Source organism: Nyctibius grandis, chromosome 2 (assembly GCF_013368605.1).
Source record: "Nyctibius grandis isolate bNycGra1 chromosome 2, bNycGra1.pri, whole genome shotgun sequence".
NCBI classification, from domain to species: Eukaryota; Metazoa; Chordata; class Aves; order Nyctibiiformes; family Nyctibiidae; genus Nyctibius; species Nyctibius grandis.
The window spans coordinates 26,334,668-26,356,357 of NC_090659.1; the positions used below are offsets into that span (position 1 = coordinate 26,334,668).

At 38.3% G+C, this 21,690-nt stretch overlaps 1 protein-coding gene across 17 annotated transcripts in view; it reads right to left on the reverse strand.

Moving 5' to 3' along the window:
* The window catches only part of KDM6A (lysine demethylase 6A), a 165,915-nt gene that overhangs the window by 117,357 nt on the left and 26,868 nt on the right, over window positions 1-21,690 (reverse strand). For all 17 annotated transcript variants that reach the window (XR_011050315.1, XM_068425267.1, XM_068425261.1 and 14 more), the window contains exon 3: window positions 10,608-10,716. Coding sequence is in view for 16 of the 17 variants with exons in the window: in XM_068425267.1 (XP_068281368.1) it covers window positions 10,608-10,716 (109 nt within the window). In the remaining variant the exon portion in view is untranslated. The remainder of the gene's footprint in view (window positions 1-10,607; window positions 10,717-21,690) is intronic.

Genomic DNA, 21,690 nt, shown 5'->3' on the forward strand with positions numbered 1-21,690 from the left:
CCCCCCCACAAAAAAATTTTGGTACAAAGCGAAGGATATGTAACAATGTTAAGTTTAAGAATGTTAAGACTAAGCACATTTCAGTCACATTCTGTAATTATATTATAAAGGATGTTCACAATAACACAAAATAACCTCCTACCCCAAATACTCATTTTAGGTTCACCTTCTCCCAGGTATCAATGACTTTTCGACGGAAAGGCACAATTAGATTCTGAACGCAGGAATGACTTTGCTTTTCCAAATAGGAAAACACACACGCACAATATGAAATAGTTTTGTAATGCACCACCTTAAATAAAAGGAAACTTTTTTTTGACTCAAGCAGTACCTATCCCCAATTTTAAAGGTTACAGCATATTTCAAAAACTTAAGTCAACAGCACCATATTATGCAAGATATAGGAAACTGATAACTTCTTGTAATCTATTTTTTTTTAAAGTGACTATTGAAGTCAGTTATACAGGGGATATGGATAAAATAAAAAGATGAAAAGAACATTAAAGATAATGCTAAGGATTTATACTGGGAAAAATAAAAGGGAGAACTTTTTCAGTGTAGCTGTTAAAAAATACAGTAGTACCCACATGAGTATATCCATTAAGCAAGAGAGATGAAATATATGCTTCTCTGTAACAGTTAAGGTACTGCTAAGAAGTTTATAAAACATCAACAGTTTAAAAAAATACAAAAAATAGAGGAGCAACAAAACATCTAAAAAGGAAAGAAAAGGAAAAAAAAAAAAAGAGAGGAAAAAAAAGCCTCACTGCTATTCAGTGCCCAAAACATTCCTTATGCAAGTATAGCAAAAATGTGCACAGCTCAAGCCTTTCTTCTTGCTCCTAACTCTAGCTAGTCAGAGCGTGCACAGCCCTGTTCCCCTGCCAAACAGAGACAACGGAACAGAGGTGAGAAGCACTGAAAAACGGGAGAGAAGACAGCTGTAGGTATTCACTCTTTCAGACCAGATAAGGCTCCGTGTCAGGAGAGTAAGAAAATTGGGAGGCACAGGAAACTAAGGCTCCACTAATGTCACTGCTCGTAAAGAAACTTGCCCAGAGAAATTCTAGCGCCTCCATTTAACACAGGGAAAAGTTCTTATACTAAAGAAAGGTGTCTTTGCTCCACGATACTCTACCGGTTTTCCTTAGAGTCCTGATCTTTGCAAATTATTTTCTTTCCTAACTCTTCCATTCTTCAATAAAGTTTAGCAAGTTCCCATAGTAACAGCTGAAATGACTGCTTTAATGTGCCAGGCTCATGTTAAAAACATATACATGGAAAGCATGGACTCCTGAAGCATATTTCATGTTTACACGGTAAGGCGGCCTTCATTCTAACGAACGTCACACTACGAAGCTACATTCTAACGAAGGTAACAAAGATGACACTAGAGTCCTCCCTTAAGTGTCTGAAGTGCCCAATTCTACTTCTGGGTTCAGCAACCTCTTCTAGGGATCCAGCCTTTCCTTCTAGGCTAACAGTATTCTCTTCTATTTAACTTCATAAAGATGAAATGCTAAAATTCTCAGTGTTGTGCTGAAAATGCATAACAATGAATCACGGAGGGATCCCTTATGTAGGAGCTAAGTGTCCCTTTCCTCCTCATGAAAGTTAGACAACCAGAAACTGTTATTGATGCACAATTTCAGTATGTAACAAGTACTCATCTTATACTTAGTTACCCATGAAAGTTTATTTCAGCCCCCTTTACATCTAGATTAAACATCTGCTCCACAAGCACTCAAGCTCTGCTGAAAAGGATTGAAGGAACAGGGAGAAAAACAGAACAAAGGGATTCAAGAGAGCAATTTTTTTGCCAGAGCCCACATGAAACATCCCTAATCAAGCATATCCCTATGCCGAATCTTGCATATGATCTTTAAGGTCCCTTCCAACCCAAACCATTCTATGATTCCATGATTCTATATAAGAAGGGGCTAGAAAACAAATTAGGAAGGCAGGAGTTTTGAAAAACTAAACCAACCTACTAGTTTTAAAGCAGTAGAACACAAACCGTAAATGTGAACCCTACTATACTTTCTACTCCCTGAGCGAGCCACTGGTGAGCAGACATTTGTCTTGAGTTCTACGGTGTAGAAATAGAGTACCTTACCTAAAAAGTGTATTATGGAACTACAAGAAACTTCTCCCTTAAGTTTATAACTGTAAGAAATGAGTGTAAACCCCTCAAATGACAAACTTTATTCTAGATTAAGAAGAAAAAAAAAGAGCAAGTGAATCTGCTGAGCAACACAAGTTTTACACAAGACCCTATGTGAAATACAGGCTATGCTTCATCAGTGCTATGGTTCTAATTATAGAATGACATTCTCTGGTTTATTAAAAAGTGAAAATAAAGTCACTTGCATCATGCATCACATTAGTAGTACTAAAAAAAAACCCAAACAAACCAACACTAAAGGCTGCAATGCCATTTGCACCTTTACTTTTCATGCAAGACTGGTCATTCCAAGGTGAGACAATTTTTGTCAGAAAAAAAATTTTACGCACTACTGCCCCTCTTTCAACATAGGGTCAACTCTCATTTTTATGAATACAAATGAATTACCTCATTTCAGTTAAGATGTCCTTTTTAAAACATAATGAAAAATGAGCGCTCTGAAATCACTCTTAGGCACAGCAGAATTCTGCAGACAATCTTCTGACCAGGAACTTATTATTGAGCTTTTCCAACCTAAAAGTTTCCCACTGAAATTCTAAAATCTATGGAATTGCTGGAGGCCAAATACATAGAAACTTATTTTTCTTCAGCATGCAAAATACTCCTGAGCGTCTAGAAAATGCATGTCCAGACTCAGAAAGACCAGGAATGAGTGTGAACAGTAGGGCAATGTTTCTTGCTTCATTCTCAGCTATATTCGTAAAATTATCTAGTCAATCACAGAAAACTCTCTTAAAGGTACAAAGCTGACAGATCACGTTCAGACAAGTGACTCAAGAATTCCTAAAAAAGGTGCTCATAGTTACCTATCTCCATCCTTCTGCCCAGTATTTCATTACTTATTATATCAACTTACACTCTTCCTATTAACATCTCTCTCCCAAAACCTGACAATTTACATTATTTCACAGAATCACAGAATCACAGAATGTTAGGGATTGGAAGGGACCTCGAAAGATCATCTAGTCCAATCCCCCTGCCGGAGCAGGATTACCTAGATCATATCACACAGGAACGCGCCCAGGCGGTTTTGAATGTCTCCAGAGAAGGAGACTCCACAACCTCTCTGGGCAGCCTGTTCCAGTGTTCGGTCACCCTCACCGTAAAGAAGCTTTTCCTCATATTTATGCAGAACCTCCTGTGTTCCAGCTTGCACCCATTGCCCCTTGTCCTGTCAGTGGATGTCACTGAGAAGAGTCTGGCTCCATCCTCATGACACTTACCCTTTACATATTTATAAACATTAATGAGGTCACCCCTCAGTCTCCTCTTCTCTAAGCTAAAGAGACCCAGCTCCCTCAGCCTCTCCTCATAAGGGAGATGTTCCACCCCCTTAATCATCTTCGTGGCTCTGCACTGGACTCTCTCTAGCAGTTCCCTGTCCTTCTTGAACTGAGGGGCCCAGAACTGGACACAATATTCCAGATGCGGCCTCACCAGGGCAGAGTAGAGGGGGAGGAGAACCTCTCTCGACCTGCTAACCACACCCCTTCTAATGCACCCCAGGATGCCATTGGCCTTCTTGGCCACAAGGGCACATTGCTGGCTCATGGTCATCCTGCTGTCCACTAGGACCCCCAGGTCCCTTTCCCCTACGCTGCTCTCCTATTTGCCTAACATGTAACCTTTATGATAGATTCTTGAAAACCCTACAACCTACTGAGTGGCAGACACAGCATTTACCATCCTACCCTAAAAGGGGGAGGGTAGTGGTGGTGTATGCCCCAAAGGTCTATGTAGCTTTTCAGATCCATCAGAATCAGATATATTGCTTGATGAGAATAAAAGAACATTTACCTAAAATAGCTCTGAAAGGAAAAACACCATCTTTCCACCCAATGAACTAAAACTAATGGACAGTAGGAATCTCCTCAGCTCAGGCTCACTTCAGAATCTGTCTTATAAGCCTCTGGCACCTACTGCAGAGCTGACCTTCAATGAGTTCATACAGTCAGTCTACTGGTTTCCTCTTCTTACAGGTTTTTACAGCCACCCAGAACTACCCACTATGTAATATCTACAGTTCCTTTAACAGCCTTTATTATTTGCCCCCTTAGAGTCTGCCTTCCTCTCTTACTATGACTAGGGTCAAAGCACATCTCAGAATCAAGACAGGGATGATACTGGGTTTCTTATTTGTCCCTGTTTAAGATTCCTTGATTTCACATAGAGAATACAAAATAGATTTTACATAATTACCATGTATGTGGTTTCAGGATGCTATTTTTTTCAATCTATGTAATTTCATAAGAAAATGGCAAAACTTTATAAACTACATAATTGTTTCAGTAATACGACTCTCATATCCAGACTCTAAATACATAACCTAAACAAACAAGTGAAGTAAAAATGGGGAGGAAAATGTCTAGACTGAATGATATTCACCCACCTGTCATTTTTAGCACATCTAATCACAAATCACGCAGTCACAGAAGGATGACTTTTATGATCTGCTCTAACAAACCTGCTTTACGATACCTGAAAATTTAAGAGGCCTTTGAAAATGATGCAAACATGGAGCAGTTTGAGTACTCTAGTGCTTGTGTAAGGAAAAAGAGAACTAGATACCGACACCATCTAGTGGCACCTTGCAAGGCTAAATGTGACTAACACAAATTTTCGGCTTGCAACTTCAAAAAGTTAAGAGCAAGCATTAATTTGATGACATACCCCTGAAAAGAGAATTTTAAAACAACTCAAAGGCCCATATTCTTCTGTGTAAGTCAATACTTGTTTTCTTAAATAGAATTTTTTTAATGTTAATTTTTAAACAAGCACTAACATTTCTTAGTGCTTAGCTGATGTGAAAACCAATCATAAGACAGAAAATTAGCTGACAAACTGCACAAGGGAAGCAAGGAAAGGGCACATGCATTGCTTTAAATCTGACAATGTTTCCAGGAAAAATAAATGTTCATTAAACACCTAGGATACATATGCAGGTTACGGAAACAGCTTATTACGTAGTGCAGGTTTTATCCACAACAGTGTTTTAACCTAGCAAGATGAACACTGCTGGGCCATAAAATTAAAGACACCAAAAGGTAAGGAAATTCCAAGGATGAGTCAATGACCAAAAAAATGTTGTGGAAGCTAGAGCAGCAAAACGCAGCTCAGGTCTTTTGTTCCAAGGCCTCAGTAAAGAGGTTGTTCTCCATTTCCTCCAGAGATCTGTGCTGAAAGTACCAAAGAGACATCAAAGCAGCCTAAAGCATGTCTTCCTTTCAACACAGAATGAAGGTAGACACACAAAGGCAACATGATCATACATTTAAGAAAGAAAAATCACCCAATAGTCCTCTAAGTAATTTTATTAACAACTACACATCCTCATCTGGAAATACAATGCAGCAGCAAAGTGGTGAGAAGTCCACTGATCCATGCCCAACTATGAGCTGCAGAGGAGACTAAGTATTAAACACGGAAGACATATACAAGTTTGACAAGGAGTTTACTGTTACAGAAATCCTTTAGATAATGAACTCTATGAAAGGTCTTAAAATATTGAGAATGTCAGTGAAGGAACACAATGGAATCAGATGAAGCTCAAAAAATCCTCAAAGAACATATTTCGCAAAATGACTTTTAACAATTGTTTATTTAGAACACTGCCCAAAAAGAAAATTTTCAGACAATCAGCCAAAAAACATGGTCCAGCTATATTCTATAACAACAATCTTCTACTGCTAACTCCCACCCTACACACACTCTACTTATAAAGAACACTGTAATGTTCTAAGCTTAAGACAACATTCTTAGCTCTTTCTATAGGAATTTCTTGTAACGGTTTGAACCTCCTGAAATTAAACTGCCCCAAATTTAACAACGTCCTGAAGTAAACAGCTCTAAATAGAAGCAACCCAATTTCTGCCAGTTATTAACAATTACAAACAACAAAATAAAAAACTTAAACCTAAAAATCACATTTATTTGAAACACAGCCATCTCTTCCTCAACTCATTCAGATCGCTACACTACTTAAAACCCATTCTAGTTCTTCAGGACTCATCAGTAAAAGACAGCCCCACAGCACCCCCGCAGCAACCAGCATAATCTTATCTGTGCTGGGAAGGTGTCTCTTACATTTTGTAAGATGACTCCTACTACTCTGTACCTCAGAACTCAGAGCACTGAAACGCTTCCTAATGACAATACCTTCCTTCAAAGTCTTAAAAGACTAAGACATTAACCACTACAGAGAAATTCTCTACAGAGCTGGAATTCTAAGCACAAAGGAACACACATACACTGTTAAGTTTGGGAGTTGTTCTTGCAACCAAACAACTTTATACAAGAAAATCAAAAAGTGTTTAAATTTTGGGTTTAGGCTGTATCTTAATAAATTAGCACCTCAATAAACATACCGTGGGGTTTTTTTCCAGCTTTATTTTAAATTTTAGCCCAACAATTGCTAAAAAATGCCCTTGGACTAATTAACACTATCTTACAATTTACTTACAGTATTTTGATATTAGTGCTTTTGACAATGCAGTCACTATCTACAAACAAAATAAGTATTATTAAAACTGTTCTGACACACTACATACAAAATGTGATCACCACTTGAGCACAGCAATAAGAATTATTTTAGTGCAGTATTTATTGTGCTGTAGTAACTATGATGTGAATAATTGCATGTTTTTCCCAAATCATTCATTAATTGCATTATCTACTTCCAGGAATTTTGCTTAGGGAACAGCAATTCAAGGAGGAAAATGATAAAAGTATGTCTCTACTTGTGCAATTGTTAGCTGTCCTCCAAGTCACAGGCTGGAACACAGCCAGTATATATGACCCTTCTACAAAACAGATACAAAGATCCCTAAGGAAAACACAGATGATGTCAGAGTCCATGAGCTGATCAAACAGCATTCAACAAGAACCTAAACCTTAAAGATCACTGCCTACACTCTGTACTCTTTATGGAAACCAGAGGTGGGGGGAGGGGGGGAAAGTAAAAATCTCCAACTACTGATGTAGTATCAGTTTCCTCCAAGACTAGCAGCACAATAATTTTGGTAAAATCCCAAGGAATGCAGTAGCAAACAAAGTTCACATGTATATACCACGAAGTCCTAGCTGGATTCACAATGCTGCCAGAGTCCAAAAGCCTACATGACAACTCATCAGCCTGAGGCTGAGGTTTCACATTCTGGGGCAACTGCGTCACTTTTTTCTGCTCAGTTATTTTTCAGTTGGATCAGTTCCCCCCCGACACAGCTGCACATTCAGCTGTGCCAGCACAAAGCAGAGAGCAGCAACAAGCAGGGCAGGGGGGTGCTAAAGACACACCCCGGGAACAACGGGTTTGGAAACCTCCGAAACAATCAAACAGCTGGGGAATAGCTGCCTCATTTCAAAAAAAGGAGGAAGACATTAGAGTTAAGAAAATGCTACTGGAAACAGAATAGTTTTGACTGGGAGGAGCAACCATTCTCATTTTGTGAAATCCTAAAGCCAAATTCTGACCAGTAATGATCAAGACGACGAAACCTGGGCACAGAAACCACCTTGAACAGTCTTGTTAAGCTAAGTCAATCTGCCTTGGTTATAAATTGTCTGAATACAAGTCAGTGGCTCACAGTATTCAAAATCTGCAAAAAGGCTGATGCCTTGCCTAGGACCTTATCCTAACAGCAGCAGAGTGCCATTAACAAGACAACTCAATGTCATGGCTGCAGAGAAAACCCTTTAGCTAACAACAGCAATTCGAACATACTGCATTTTGGGAAAACTACAAGCTGCAGACCAGCTTCAGACATTTTAAAGGCTAGGAAAAGACACTGCAATACTCTAGTCTAACCTCAGATATGATACAGAGAAGAATGAACCTTATGCAGTAATTTCTGATGTAAACTCACTACTTCTGTTGGAAACAAGTACTTCTTTTTTATTAAAAAAGCATATTGAATCTGGACTTTAGTGGCTACAAGTGACATAAACATAATGCACTTCAAGAGAAATTACTATAACATTTAACAGGTTTCATTTGAAAATATAAATATATATGCTAGATATATTTAGACTTCAGCAAGGCATCAGCCATCAATTTACTCCACATTCAAAGGTAGCCCACCCCTAACTGACATTCCCTGCGTACATGCAGCAACATTCAACTGCTGTGAACAAGAACTTGTGTCTCTCACTTAGTAAGAAACCCCCTTTAACTTCCCTCTTCCTATCAATAAAATTCCTCCAGTATTATTTTCACTACTGGCCCATTTCTTTGCAAATACAGATACACCTTATTTTTTTTTATACTTCATTACTAACAAAGTTTTTTCACTTCTTGAGACTTCTTCCATGATTGAGATGTGATCTTAAACAGGCATCTAAGAAAATACTAAGTATTTTAGTTCAGGTTTTTAATGCCTAAATGTTTCTTCCCACATAGTTTTCTGCTCATGCTTGTTTACAGTTCTGGAGAACTTGTATTTTCAACCATCATTTGTATTTTTTATGCTTGTTCTAACTTAGAACTATACACACAGTACAAAGCAGACTCCCTATCAGTAAACCTTGCCTCTAATCCATAACGTCTAGTCCTGTCGCTCTTAGGTGTTACCAACTCAACAGTAGAGTTAATACAGTCAGCCCACAATCCTGTGCTGTCTTTGCTAAGTAAAATACGTCCAGTAAGCCATACTGCACTCACATCATACCAATTTGTATTAGGCTAATCAGAAACAGTGTAAGTTGTTTGCAGAGGGGGTGGTTGAATTTTTTTAAAAAATAGAATAAAAAAATAATAATAAAATAAAAATAAAATAAAAATAAAATAAAATAAAATAAAATAAAATAAAATAAAATAAAATAAAATAAAATAAAATAAAATAAAATATGGGATCTGACCATTCTTCAAGAAATTCTACAGCCAGCATATTGCCATGCTCCCTTCAGGTTTTCCCATGTCTCTGGAACTGGAAAAAACAGTGGTTATATTACACCAGTTGGATGGGATGTAGGTAAAAGTTGTGGGTTCCTAAGATGTTGGTACAAGCTGTGGGTACTCAAGTCCCTAAGCTCTCCATATATTCAACAGAAAGAGACAGATGCCTCAATCACTCAAAGCCTTCTGAATTGACATACTGAATTTAGGTAACTGCAAATTCCTCCCTAACAATATCAAATCTAAATATTTGTCACCTAAAAAATGAAGGTGAGGAATTTCCAGGAATCCTAACTCACACTGGTTTATGTTACACATAGTGAACAAGTGGACACATAGACACACTGTTATGAAACAGTCCACAGCTAGCCTGAATCACTAAGCAGTGCTTTCGAACTACTATCAGTTATAATTCCTTTCACTATTTCTACATCCCAAGGTAATTGTAAACCAGTATTTTTGTGTGTTTGGAAAAAGGGGTGGGGTGGGAGTAGACATTTGGGGGGGGGGGGGGGGGGGCGGGGGCAGCAGTGGTTGTCCTTTCTGCAAAGTCAAACAGAACTGCACTCATATTAAAACTAAAAAGCAACAATGAAAAAAGACATCCCATGAAAAAAATTAAATATTCTGACCTGTTCTAATTAGCTAGGTAGAGTAAGATCCAAAAAGGCTTTCTACTTATCCATACCTCCTACAATCACTGGAAGGAAGGCAGCTATCAGACACTGGGCCTCACACCCAGCGTGACATGAAGAGGAAAGAGGACAAGCTGAAGATCTAGCCCCGTGTCTCTGTCAGCAACACAGCAGAGTATCTTTGGGAATCCACACTGCTACCAAAAAAAGCACTCTACCGACTCATAAGCAAAAAAGCACAAGTGTACATAAGGTTCTATGTTCACTGGCTGCAATGATGGCAAAAAACATTTAAGTAATTTCAAAGACTGATGAAGCAGAGACCTAAAAAACCCTCCACGCACATTCCTCCCCCCACAAACCCCTAACACCAGTTCTTCCACTCAGTATTTAAAACAGAACTTGAAACACACTTGAAGTGCAGATTTTTGGTTTTGAATTAACACTTTCGGCCTTGCCTTACCTGTTGAGATTGTGGACATACAGGGAAGCACTAAGACAGGCTCTCGTCCTGTGCACCTGTGTCTCCCACCCCCCATAGGAAAGCTTCAGAAGGATGGGTTCAACTGTTTGTACTGTCACGTAATAACGAACTAGAAAAATGAAGCAGGCAGTGTGGTACCACTGTATAAACTACAGGAACTTCATATTCATACCTGAACTAGTAGTTGGGTTTGCTTTTTTTTTTTTTCCAATTAAAAAAAAACAAAAAAAAAGAGAAGTCAGAATACAACTGTTTTTGTAAAGACATCATCAGTCTTAATTCTGTTATGGGCTTTGAAATATAGTACAAATGGAAAAAACGGCGAGTTATCCAAATGTTTTTTATTCTGCTGTGTCACCTACATCCAATGACAATCCCCCAATGACATTTATCAGAAGTACTAAAAAACCTTACCTTTTGGATAATCTTCCAATAAGAGGTTGAAGTGACCTAACTGACAAAAGAAATCAGACTCGACCTTTCCTTCAGCTTTCAAAATTAGCGATTCATAGCAGCGAACAGCCTGGGAAAAAGAAATACAAAGTTTTCAAAATTCTGTATTTAACTAAAGCAAATAATACATTTTCTGTACACTTTCTGAGAAATAACAAAGTTTTTTATTACTCTGCAAAGCAAGATGTCTACAAACACTCTCAATAACTTGTATTTAGCATTACTTTTCAAAGAAGAAATGTGTTTAAGACAGAAGAGATTTGGAAGTTCACTCATTCTAATGCAAATTGATAGCAAATGAACGATAAAAGTTTTCTCTGGTTTATTTGTGGACTCCAGAAACATTTGATTTCCCAAACACAAAACAACTTCTAACAAACATGATGATTTTTACCTTTAAAAAAAATGAAATGCAAAAAGATTTTATTTATTCTTTCCAATCTGCAAGAAAGATACCTCTCTGATTTTATTCTCATACTGTTTCTTTTTTCTAAAGGATTCACATTTCATTCTACCAGTTCTTTCACTAGTTTTTGCTAAACTGAAGAATATGCCACCTCGACATGCTTGCTTAGGCAATTTATATACCATAGCATATATTTCCCAAGATCTGATTCTTTTCATATCCTTTATGTCATAAAATGCAGTCTACTACCTTCTACTTACTACACAGTTACTGTAGACTAAGTAAAGCTAAAGTCAGAAACATGAATCCACTTAGAAAAGACTTTTACTTTGAGAAAAGTTGCCCTAGAAGTTTTTAAGCAGCACACACAATCAAAACTATGTTCTGTGCTGCAAACACACATTTTTTAATAAAAATTATTCACCATATTGGTCATGATCTTTAACCTGTTATATTCTTACCTCATGACCCTATTTACACTTTGGGAATGAATAATTAAATAAATAAATCAATTTCCCAACTTCCTGAACTTCCAGTTTCTTGATTTTGAACATTAGCCATTAAAATGAAGTAGCTGAATAACTTAAATGGGAGGGAAGGTCCTTTGCACCAGTTCTCAAAAGCCTGACAGACTTCCAACAAATTCTAATTCCAGCTGGTTAATCCATGGCTTTCATCAACTCATGGTCTGACTACGTTTCAAATTTGGCTTCAATTATGAACTGCTTGATTTTAATATATTACAGTAATCAAATACCTTAATACTTAATCTGAAATTACGAGCTTCGTTAAGCCATTTTATTAAAACTGGAAATCAAAAGGGGAAAAAAGATCAACCTATCCTGTAATACTTAAGTCCAAATACTAAATTAGTAGTCTCGCCCATATTTGTGATTTACTTCGTGTACACTTGTATTAACCATCGAAATGAGAAATGCCATCAATAAAATGAGGAAATGTTAACAAGCAGTTAAAAAACACCTGTGGAGAATTCAAACTACTGATCTAATCTGTATTTTAATTTGCCATTTTTACCTTGCTATGCTAGTTTTAAAATTATTTTCCTAAATGGTAAGCTGTAACAAGATAGGCCTTGCTGTACTCAATAGACACAAAGCCATATATGTGACTAGATGAGTGGGTCTCAGTTTGTATCCCAAGCATACGCTTTCACCTACTTCCAAGCTCAGAACAGCCTTATTTTATGTCTGTTTTCAGAAATAAAAACTGCAGCAAAATGGGTAACATCTATATTAAAATCTATTAGGTATACGTGTGGTATTAAAATGATTTAATAAAACAATTTAAATTACGTATTTCAAAACTGTACCTATTTGGCCACATTCTGAAGACATTAAATTGAGAAATGTATTTGCCTCTACATCAAAGAACTGCTGCAGAACTGTTCATTCATGCTGCGTGTTTTGCCTCAGCAAACAGCACTGGAAGGACTGGAATTCTGTTGACAGTTAATCAAAGCTACTACTCTTTAAAATTTTATTCCCATCACTATGAATACCTCTTGGAGTCAGCCCACTCTCAATCCAAAGAATATGACCCCTGGAATCAGAAGCAAAGCACACAAGTCCAAAGTGAGTTTCTTAAAATTACTACACGTGTGGGAACTGATTCTCAACATTCAGGCTCATCTGCTGAACCTACTCCAATCTGCAAATGTTTTAATGCAGAATCTTGGGTTTTGTGCCTTGTTTCCTCTCCCCAGTTTTTGGTCTCATCTCTGGATTTGTACAAATCGTAACACAGTTCCTGCTGGTGTCCCTAGTGTTACTGTCACAGATTAATTTGCAGATGGGCCTTCCATTTTCAGATGATATGCAATACCTGCACAGCTGCTGAAGAGAATATTCACACTATGACATCTTCTTAATATTTTGTCTTCTACAATTCAGTCACTGTTCAAGAGCATATAGAAACTGCTACCACAACAGTTAGCTTACGAAAACTGTTGGAGATGAAGTTAGGGTAGTTCATTTCCTTAATTAGATAGCTCCAGGTATTTAAAGGGAACTTGACTTTATGAACAAAACCAGGATTTTTCTATATAGGATGTTCAAAGAAATTATAGATCACATGCACATAAACAGCTAAGCATCTGGGGACCCTTAACATTTTGCCAGCCCATTAAGAAAATCCTCATTAAAAGATGTATCATAAGCACTATGTATAGTAGGGGTACAAAAAGCTGTGCCCAAGTCTTTCATGCAACTCAGATCAATTCTCAACAAGGCAAATTTTTCCTTTGCCTTAGAATACACTTTGAAGATACCGCTAAGCCATCTTACTAACACCAACACAAGGCAAGGCACAGGACATCAGAGCTGCAACACAGAACTTCCCCTTTTGGTGTAGTTGAATTGATCTTACAGTAACAGTTAACTGTAAGTTAACTGTTACTGTAAGATCAATTCAACTACACCAATAAGTACACCGTCTCAATTTATCTCTAACATATTTGCAACATTAACAGGAAAACACTTATATTTATGCAAACTTAAATTGTGAAGGTTGTTTCATATGAATTTTTAAAATTCTTCTAGCACATTTTAACAAAATGAAACAGAAACTAAAAGCAAGCTTTACTTCCTCGGGGGGAACACCAAAGTCAACCTCTGACTCTCTGGAGGATGAGCAGACTGGTCAGTATGGGGCTCTTGTTCTTCCTTGTAACCAGAGCAGATTCATCTAGACAAAACTTTATCCAACACTGGTTTTGGTCAAGAAACTTTCTTCCCCATCAAACCCCTCCACAAACATCTTTAGAAAGGAAGAAGTACTTTTCTGCATAGATAAGAATTTCTCTCTCAGTTGAATGAATGGATGTGAAGCATTTTGAAGAGGGAGGTCACAACTACGTGTATCTGCATATGGTTTCTCTGAAGGAATAATCAAAAGATCTCATTTCAGCAGACCTGTAACTGCAAAGGCCATCTATAGCACCACTTGTGAAACCAATTTATGTCATCCTAGGACACTAAGAATTCTAAGGAAGTTAAAAACCCCTCCGGTTTTTAAGTATTGTTATTTCTCCACATTGTGTGGATTTATAAGTGCACTCAATGGAGCCAGTCTTGAGAACTGCTAATATTAACAAATTAACGGGAAAGAGAAAGACCCTGAAATGAAAAGGAAGATTGCTACACAACATCGCACACTTCCTTCCTTTTGTTCAAGGCTGCATGAATATAAAAGGGAAACCTGAAGAATTTAGGAACCTGTCAAAATGATCACCCACAGCTGCTTCGCAGTGTAGCAACCAGAGCAGAATCAGGAAACAAATACAGGAATGGCTGCAGGAAAAGAAGCTGGTTTGTATGATACAACAAAAATAACAATACTCGTGTTTTTTGCCACCTGCTTGATTAAAACCAAACTGAAGTAATACATTATTGTCAACACTTCTGACATGACAGTTACAGACACCCTCTTATGACATCATAGTTCGTGACTGTGGGCATTCTTATTTCATAAATTCAACCACCAGTTCTTAGGATATGTTTAAATACAATATACTGAAGAAGAAAAAGACTTAATGTATTTGTCAACTCGGAAAAAGCTAGCAAAACATCCATATGTGTTCACAAAACGAAAAAATAACTGCATTATCACCTTTAAAATACACTACCAAATCCCTGTATGTTCACTACTTATTATTCCAAAGGGAAAGAAACTGGAAATTTTCCCCCCCCCTGTTGTGAAAAGAACATTCCGCCCCACCCCCCCCAAAAGAAACCAGATCAAACAAAAACAACTTTATAAAGCAAGTGCCAGTTTTAGCTATTATTAACATGATACCTTTTCATGAAGACTCTAGAGCTGGGAATATACTATAACAAAAAAAAAAACAAAAAAACAAAAAAACAAAAAAAAAAAAACAAAACACCAAACTCCAATCCAACAGATAAAATCAGAATTCTGAATATTGTATACATAAGTCACTGATAGATATTACAGCTTTGCTTCGTAACGGTGGAGGAAGGATGACATTATTTCTACTTCAACTAATATGAAGAAAAAGACTTTACCATTATCACTGGTTGCAATTATTTGTATTTTACAGCACAAATTCAAATTACCGTTAAACAATTGTATTAAAAAGAAAAAAATCAATACGGCTTTTTTTGAATGGTTTCTGAAGAAGATGATGTAATGATGTCCTCTCTTACTCCTGACAAGCATGACTGACTAAGATGAAAGTAGCAGGACTAAATGGTCAAACCTGACAAGTGTTAATTATTAATTCTTTAATATATTAACAAAATGAAAACAGAGGAGTGCACCGAGTCAGCAGATTTTTACTTAAAACATAAAAAAAACATTGACAACTATAGAAAACAAAAAAACTAGCAATATAAATTGTTCGCATGGCAACAGCTGGGAAGTAATGTACAATGAAAGAAAGTATTTCAAATTTACTGTCTAATAAATAAACTATTCAAGAAAAAGATAGCGTTTTAATGCACACAACATAGTGTAAAATGACAAATTCAAAGACTCAAGATGTTCCTAGAACCTTAAAGTTCACAATAGAAAACACTGTTGTATAAGTAGATAAGCCTTCCATCGTGGAGGTGGGGGAACAAACAAGCAGTTCCTGCTTCTTTTTTCTTGTTTCTCCAGAAAGCAATAACCTGAATGGATGAGATCTGCGAGCAGGTAATGAGAACTGGAAGCATGAAAAAAATGCCATGTGAAAAAATTTCAAGAGAGACATCAGTGAACTCTTCACAAATTAAATACATACTACACTAATGCTTAGAAATGAAATGTTAGTTAGCCCTCAAGGGATATTTTACGCTTCTGGAAAAGAAAGTAATTATAAAGACAGTGGTGGACAATGAAGTGATGATCACGCCACCTACTAGCAGTCAGTCTGAGGGATATCTACAGACCAGAAAAGCAGAAGTTCATGTATGTGCTGGGCTCATTCTCCCCACCTCAGTATCAAAAGAGGATGTTCTGAAAGGCTTCTCTTCCATTCCTTTCTCCATGCCACAATTCACTAAAATGAACACAGAATCACAGAATGGTTGGGGTTGGAAGGGACCTCCCGAGATCATCTAGTCCAACCCCTGCCAAAACAGGTTCACCTAGAGCACACTGCCCCGGGTCACGTCCAGGCAGGTTTTGAATATCTCCAGAGGAGACTCCACAGCCTCCCTGGGCAGCCTGTTCCAGTGCTCTGTCACCCTCAAAAGTAAAGTTTTTCCTCACGTTCAGATGGAATTTCCCATGTTTCAGTTTGTGCCCTTTGTCCCTTGTCCTGGCACTGGGCATCACTGAGAAGAGTCTGGCCCCATCCTCTCAACACCCACCCCTAAGGTATTTGTAACTATTGATAAGATCCCCTTTCAGTCTTCTCTTCTCCAGACTAAACAGACCCAGCTCTCTGTCAGCCTTTCCTCATGAGAGATGCTCCAGTCCTCTAATCATCTTTGTAGCCCTCCGCTGGACTCTCTCCAGTAGTTCCTTGTCTTTCTGCCCCTCTACTCCACTCTCATGAGACCCCACCTGGAGTACTGCGTTCAGCTCTGGAGCCCCCAACATAAGAAGGACATGGAGCTGTTGGAGCAAGTCCAGAGGAGGGCCACAAAGATGATCAGAGGGATGGAGCACCTCTACTATGAAGATAGGCTGAGAGAGTTGGGGCTGTTCAGCCTGGAGAAGAAAAGGCTCCGGGGAGACCTTCTAGCAGCCTTCCAGTACCTCAAGGGGGACTGCAGGAAAGCAGAAGAGGGACTTTTTACAAGGGCATGGAGTGATAGGATGAGGAGGAATGGTTTTCAACTGAAAGAGGGTAGGCTTAGATTAGATATTAGGAAGAAATTCTTCACTGTGAGGGTGGTGAGACACTGGAACAGGCTGCCCAGAGAAGTTGTGGATGCCCCCTCCCTGGAAGTGTTCAAGGCCAGGCTGGATGGGGAGCAACCTGGTCTAGTGGAAAGGTGTCCCTGCCCATGGCAGGGGGGTTGGAACTAGATGATCTTTAAGGTCCCTTCCAACCCAAACCATTCTATGATTCTTGTCCTTTTTGAAGACTGGGGTGACACTGGCTTTCCTGTTCTCCATGACCTTTCAAAGACGATGGAGAGTGTCTTAGCAATAACATCTGCCAGCTCCCTCAGCACTCGTGGGTGCACCCCATTGGGGTCTGTGGATTTGTGAGTGTCTGGTTTGCCTAAATGATCTCTAACCCAAATCCTCATTGACCAAGGGGAAGTCCTCCTGTTTCCAGATTTTCTCTCTTACCTCCAGGGCCCAGGATTCCTGAGGGCCAGCCTTAGCAGCAAAGACTGAAGCAAAGAAGACATTCAGTAACTCAGCCTTCTCTGTATCCTCCGTCACCAGGGCACCCACCTCATTCAGCAGCAGGCCCACATTTTCCCTAGTCTTCTTTTGGCTAATGATGTACTTGAAGAAGCCCCTTCTTATTGTCCTTGACACCCCTTGCCAGATTTAATTCCAAGTGGGCCTTAGCCTCCCTCGTTACATCCCTGCATATTCTGACAACGTTCCTACATTCCTCCAAAATGGCCTGTCCCTTTTTCCACATTCCATAAACTTCCTTCTTTCCTTTGAGTTTTGCCGGAAGCTCCTTGCTCATCCATGCAGGTCTCCTGCCCCCTTTGCTTGATTTCTTACTCATAGGGATGCACTGATCATGGAGGAAGTGATGCTTGAATATTAACCAGCTCTCTTGGACCCCTCTACCTTCTAGAGCCCTAACCCATGGGATTCCTCCAAGTAGGTCCTTGAAGAGGCCAAAGTTAGCTCTCCTGAAGTCCATGGTTGTAATCCTATTCACTGCCCTGCCTCCTCCATGCAGCATCCTGAACTCCACCATCTCATGGTCACTGCAGCCAAGGCTGCCCCCAACCTGCACGTCCCCAACCAGTCCTTCTTTGTTTGTTGCTACAAGGTCCAGCAGCACACCTCTCCACATTGGCTCTCCCACCACCTATGTCAAAAAGATATCATTGATGCTCTGCAGGAACCTCCTGGACTGTGGGTGCCTAGCTGTGTTGTCCTTCCAGCACATATCAGGGTGGTTGTAGTTGCTCATGAGAACAAGGGCCTGTGAACGTGAGGCTACTTTCAGCTGTCTGTAGAAGGCCTCATCAACTTCCTCTTCCTGATCAGGTGGCTTGTAGTAAACCCCTACAACTGAGCCACCCATATTAGCCTGCCCCTTAATTCTTCAACTTTGAGAGCCCCCATAAGCTCTTGACTCATTCTTCATCTACTCCTACACAGAGCTCAATACATTCCAGTTGCTCTCTCACATAAAGAGCAACTCTACCTCCTCATCTTGCTGGTCTGTCCTTCCTAAAAGGTACGCAGCCATCCATGACAGCATTCCAGTCATGTGAGCTATCCCATAATGTCTCTGTAATTGCAACGGGAACATGGCCCTGCAACCACACGTAGATCTCTAGTTCTTCCTGTTTATTCCCCATGCTGTGTGTGTTCATGTACAGGCATTTCATATTGGTAATCAAGAACGCAGGTTTCCCAGGAGGGGTGCAAGAGGATCCACCATAGCCCTACACATAAAATGGTTTGCTTTTCTAATAACAATGACAACAGCTACCATCCTGAGAACCTCCTGATTCAGTTCTAGCTCCTGCTCTGCAACAACAGAAGTGTGAACAATGCTCGCTCCAGCTAAGCAAGGAGAATACAGACTAGGCTGGATTCTTCGAAAGTTGAATTACTCCCCACTCCGCCCCCATCGGTGACTGGCTGGATAAACACCACCTCCCGGGCTGTAGATGACTTAAAAGAACATCTCATTTACTTCTGCAGAGAAAAGCACGCAATTCATATTTGATGGAAGACAACCTATATTTATTTAACAGATCCTCCACTGAAGGCTCTCATATTATGTATGAAAGGCACAATACCGTTAACTTCCCTTACTTTCTTAATCAATATTAATTCCCACTACAGCTTTCAAAGGTTCTTTATATGCTCTCTCTCTTTGTGAAGCTCATACTGTGTTACAAAATTTCTCTCTCAACTTAGCACAAGTTTACCTTCCTTGTATTTCATATATGGACTACATTATATAAAAGCCTCAGTAAGAGTGTTAAAAGTACAGCATGCTGGACACAAACATGCTTATGCCCCAAAAGACTTAGGCCTCACAAAGGAAAAACACGAACTGGGCTCTTCAGTAATTTTGTTCTTGCAAAATTTCTGTGGTATATTGGAATGTTGGGAAGTTACTCTAATGTGCTAATAATATTTAAGATCAAAGTCCTTATCATTTCAGGGACAATAGATAGTATGGAACAATAGAAACCGATTCTCCTCATGCATTTCTCAAGGAATGTACTAGCAATTTTGGCCAAGTTATTTTCCTATGCTTACTAGTTCAAAAACCAGGACACAAGAATAAACAGTGCAGGCAATAAAGAAGAAAAGCCGTTGCGCACTTTAGCTACATGCATAGCTTGACGATAACTATTAAGATGAAGTTTCTTTAAAAGCCACTACTGTGGTGTAGGACTTATCTACCATAGGCACCATTTGAAAAAAATATTTGTTACGTCTTCAGTATAATCTGAAAGTAGAAGGGAGCAGATGAAGCAGCAAACAACAGAAGTAAGGTCAAGGTTGCTACGTTTACAAGTGAAAATTAACATAAAAAAATAACTGAAATGTAAACAGCACAAACCAAAAATGTTCTAGAGACTGGAGTGAAAGAAGCACGCTATCACCACAAGAAACAAACAGTAAAATTAAAAAAAATTAACAATTTAGAAACCTACTGTGGAGAACTAGCATCACCAAAACAAATACTACCATCAGATGGAGAATAGGAGACACTAGCAACTTAGAAATAATTCTTCCTGAAGCCAGTTAGCATGGAAAAAAAAAGCACAGAAATGCAGAACAGAATACAAAATAGAATATATGCAAATCAATGATAAATGGAGAAAAGTGACATTTTAGCAGAGGAGGAGAAAAACCAACTTGCCACCACTGAATAAAGAACGTTTATTATCTACTATAAGACATTCTTTACAAGTGTTTTCTGTTAGACAGATGTAAACTCAATCAGGTAGGCTTCTCAAAGAAAAATACAGGAAGCTTAGTCGTTTTCAGTCAACACTGTCCATAACCAATTGCATTTTGATGAAAAATTTGTTGATTGGACTTAATGTAGTGATTCACTCTGCATTAATTCTGAGATCACCTTTAGGATGCAACTCCCTCGCCGAGTTACTTCTTTTAAATATAGTAAGATATACTTACAAATATAGATGTACATATATGTACAGACACACCTACATCATACAGGAAATTAAAACAAATTCGAAACTATCAGCAAACAGAATGGTCTCTATTCTGTCCCTGAAAACATTTCACAATCTGAAGACTCAAGAGATTATGACAAATTTTGTATGGAATTTCATCATTCCACATCCTGCACAATTATTCTTTTTTTAAAAACTTTTTTTTTAGAGTAGCAGTAGATTTTTCACAGGTAATTGAAATGGCTGGGTTTTATCTGAGAATATAGAAACATTTTTTATTATTTTTACCATAATAATTCTATTTCAAGTAGAATTGCAGCACCTTAATTTAGCTATTGTTCTAGAGCTAATGAATAGTCCACCACACACTAAAATTAAGACTACTAAATCTGATTTTATTCTAACAATTCTTAACTATACCAACACAGAACATCACAACTGAGGTGCAAGCATGCCCTACTTCAGAGCATTTAGACAGTTAACTTTGATAGGCAAACTTATCTTTTTTGAAAATGTTAAACCAGTTGTATCTAGAAGGCTACAGATTTTCACATTGATTTTAGTAAGATATCACGAATCAAATAAATAGCTGCTTTTGTTTTCATTGGGTAAATAACTTTGGAAATACAATTAAAATCAACATAGAAAGAAAAAAAAAAAAAACCAAGTTTAAAATCTGAATAACTGTTACTTATGTAAAGACCTCCTGATCTGGACACAAGTCTTTGGAAATGTAACACTATCAACTACCAAGCATAAAGATCACAATGAAGCAATTAATAAAGAAGCTTGAAAAAAAAAGTATTAAACTGAGAACAATGCACATACATATGCATAAGAAAATGCCTACAGACTGACACAACAAATATATATTTGTGAAAATACTTAGTTCCAGACTCAATAGAATTATTTTCTGCGCTGTTGTTTGAATACAAGATGATATAGAAAAGCAACTATTATAAAATATTAAAAAACTACCACCAATTGCTCTGCTCTGCTAAACCTGCACAGTCTAAAATTCAGTTCCAAAAGGGTTCAAGCACCAGAGGTGGCCAGGTTTTCAGAAATAAATATTGTTGGTAGCTTAGTCAGAAAATATAAGGAAAAGAAGCTTTATTTTAAAAGAATGGAGACGAAAATGGGTCAGCAGCTGTTTATGAAGAAAGTGTAAAAACGAATGCTAATAGGGTGGGAAGTATGGAGTGTTCAGCACCACAGGAGACATAAAATTGGTAAAGGTACATTAAGACACAAAGGATAAAAAAAACCCATCTAAATGAAAGGAACCTAGTTTCAAACACGCAAATACCATTATTTCAAAGAGTCTCAGAATGCTGGTACTTCTAAAGTTAGCGTA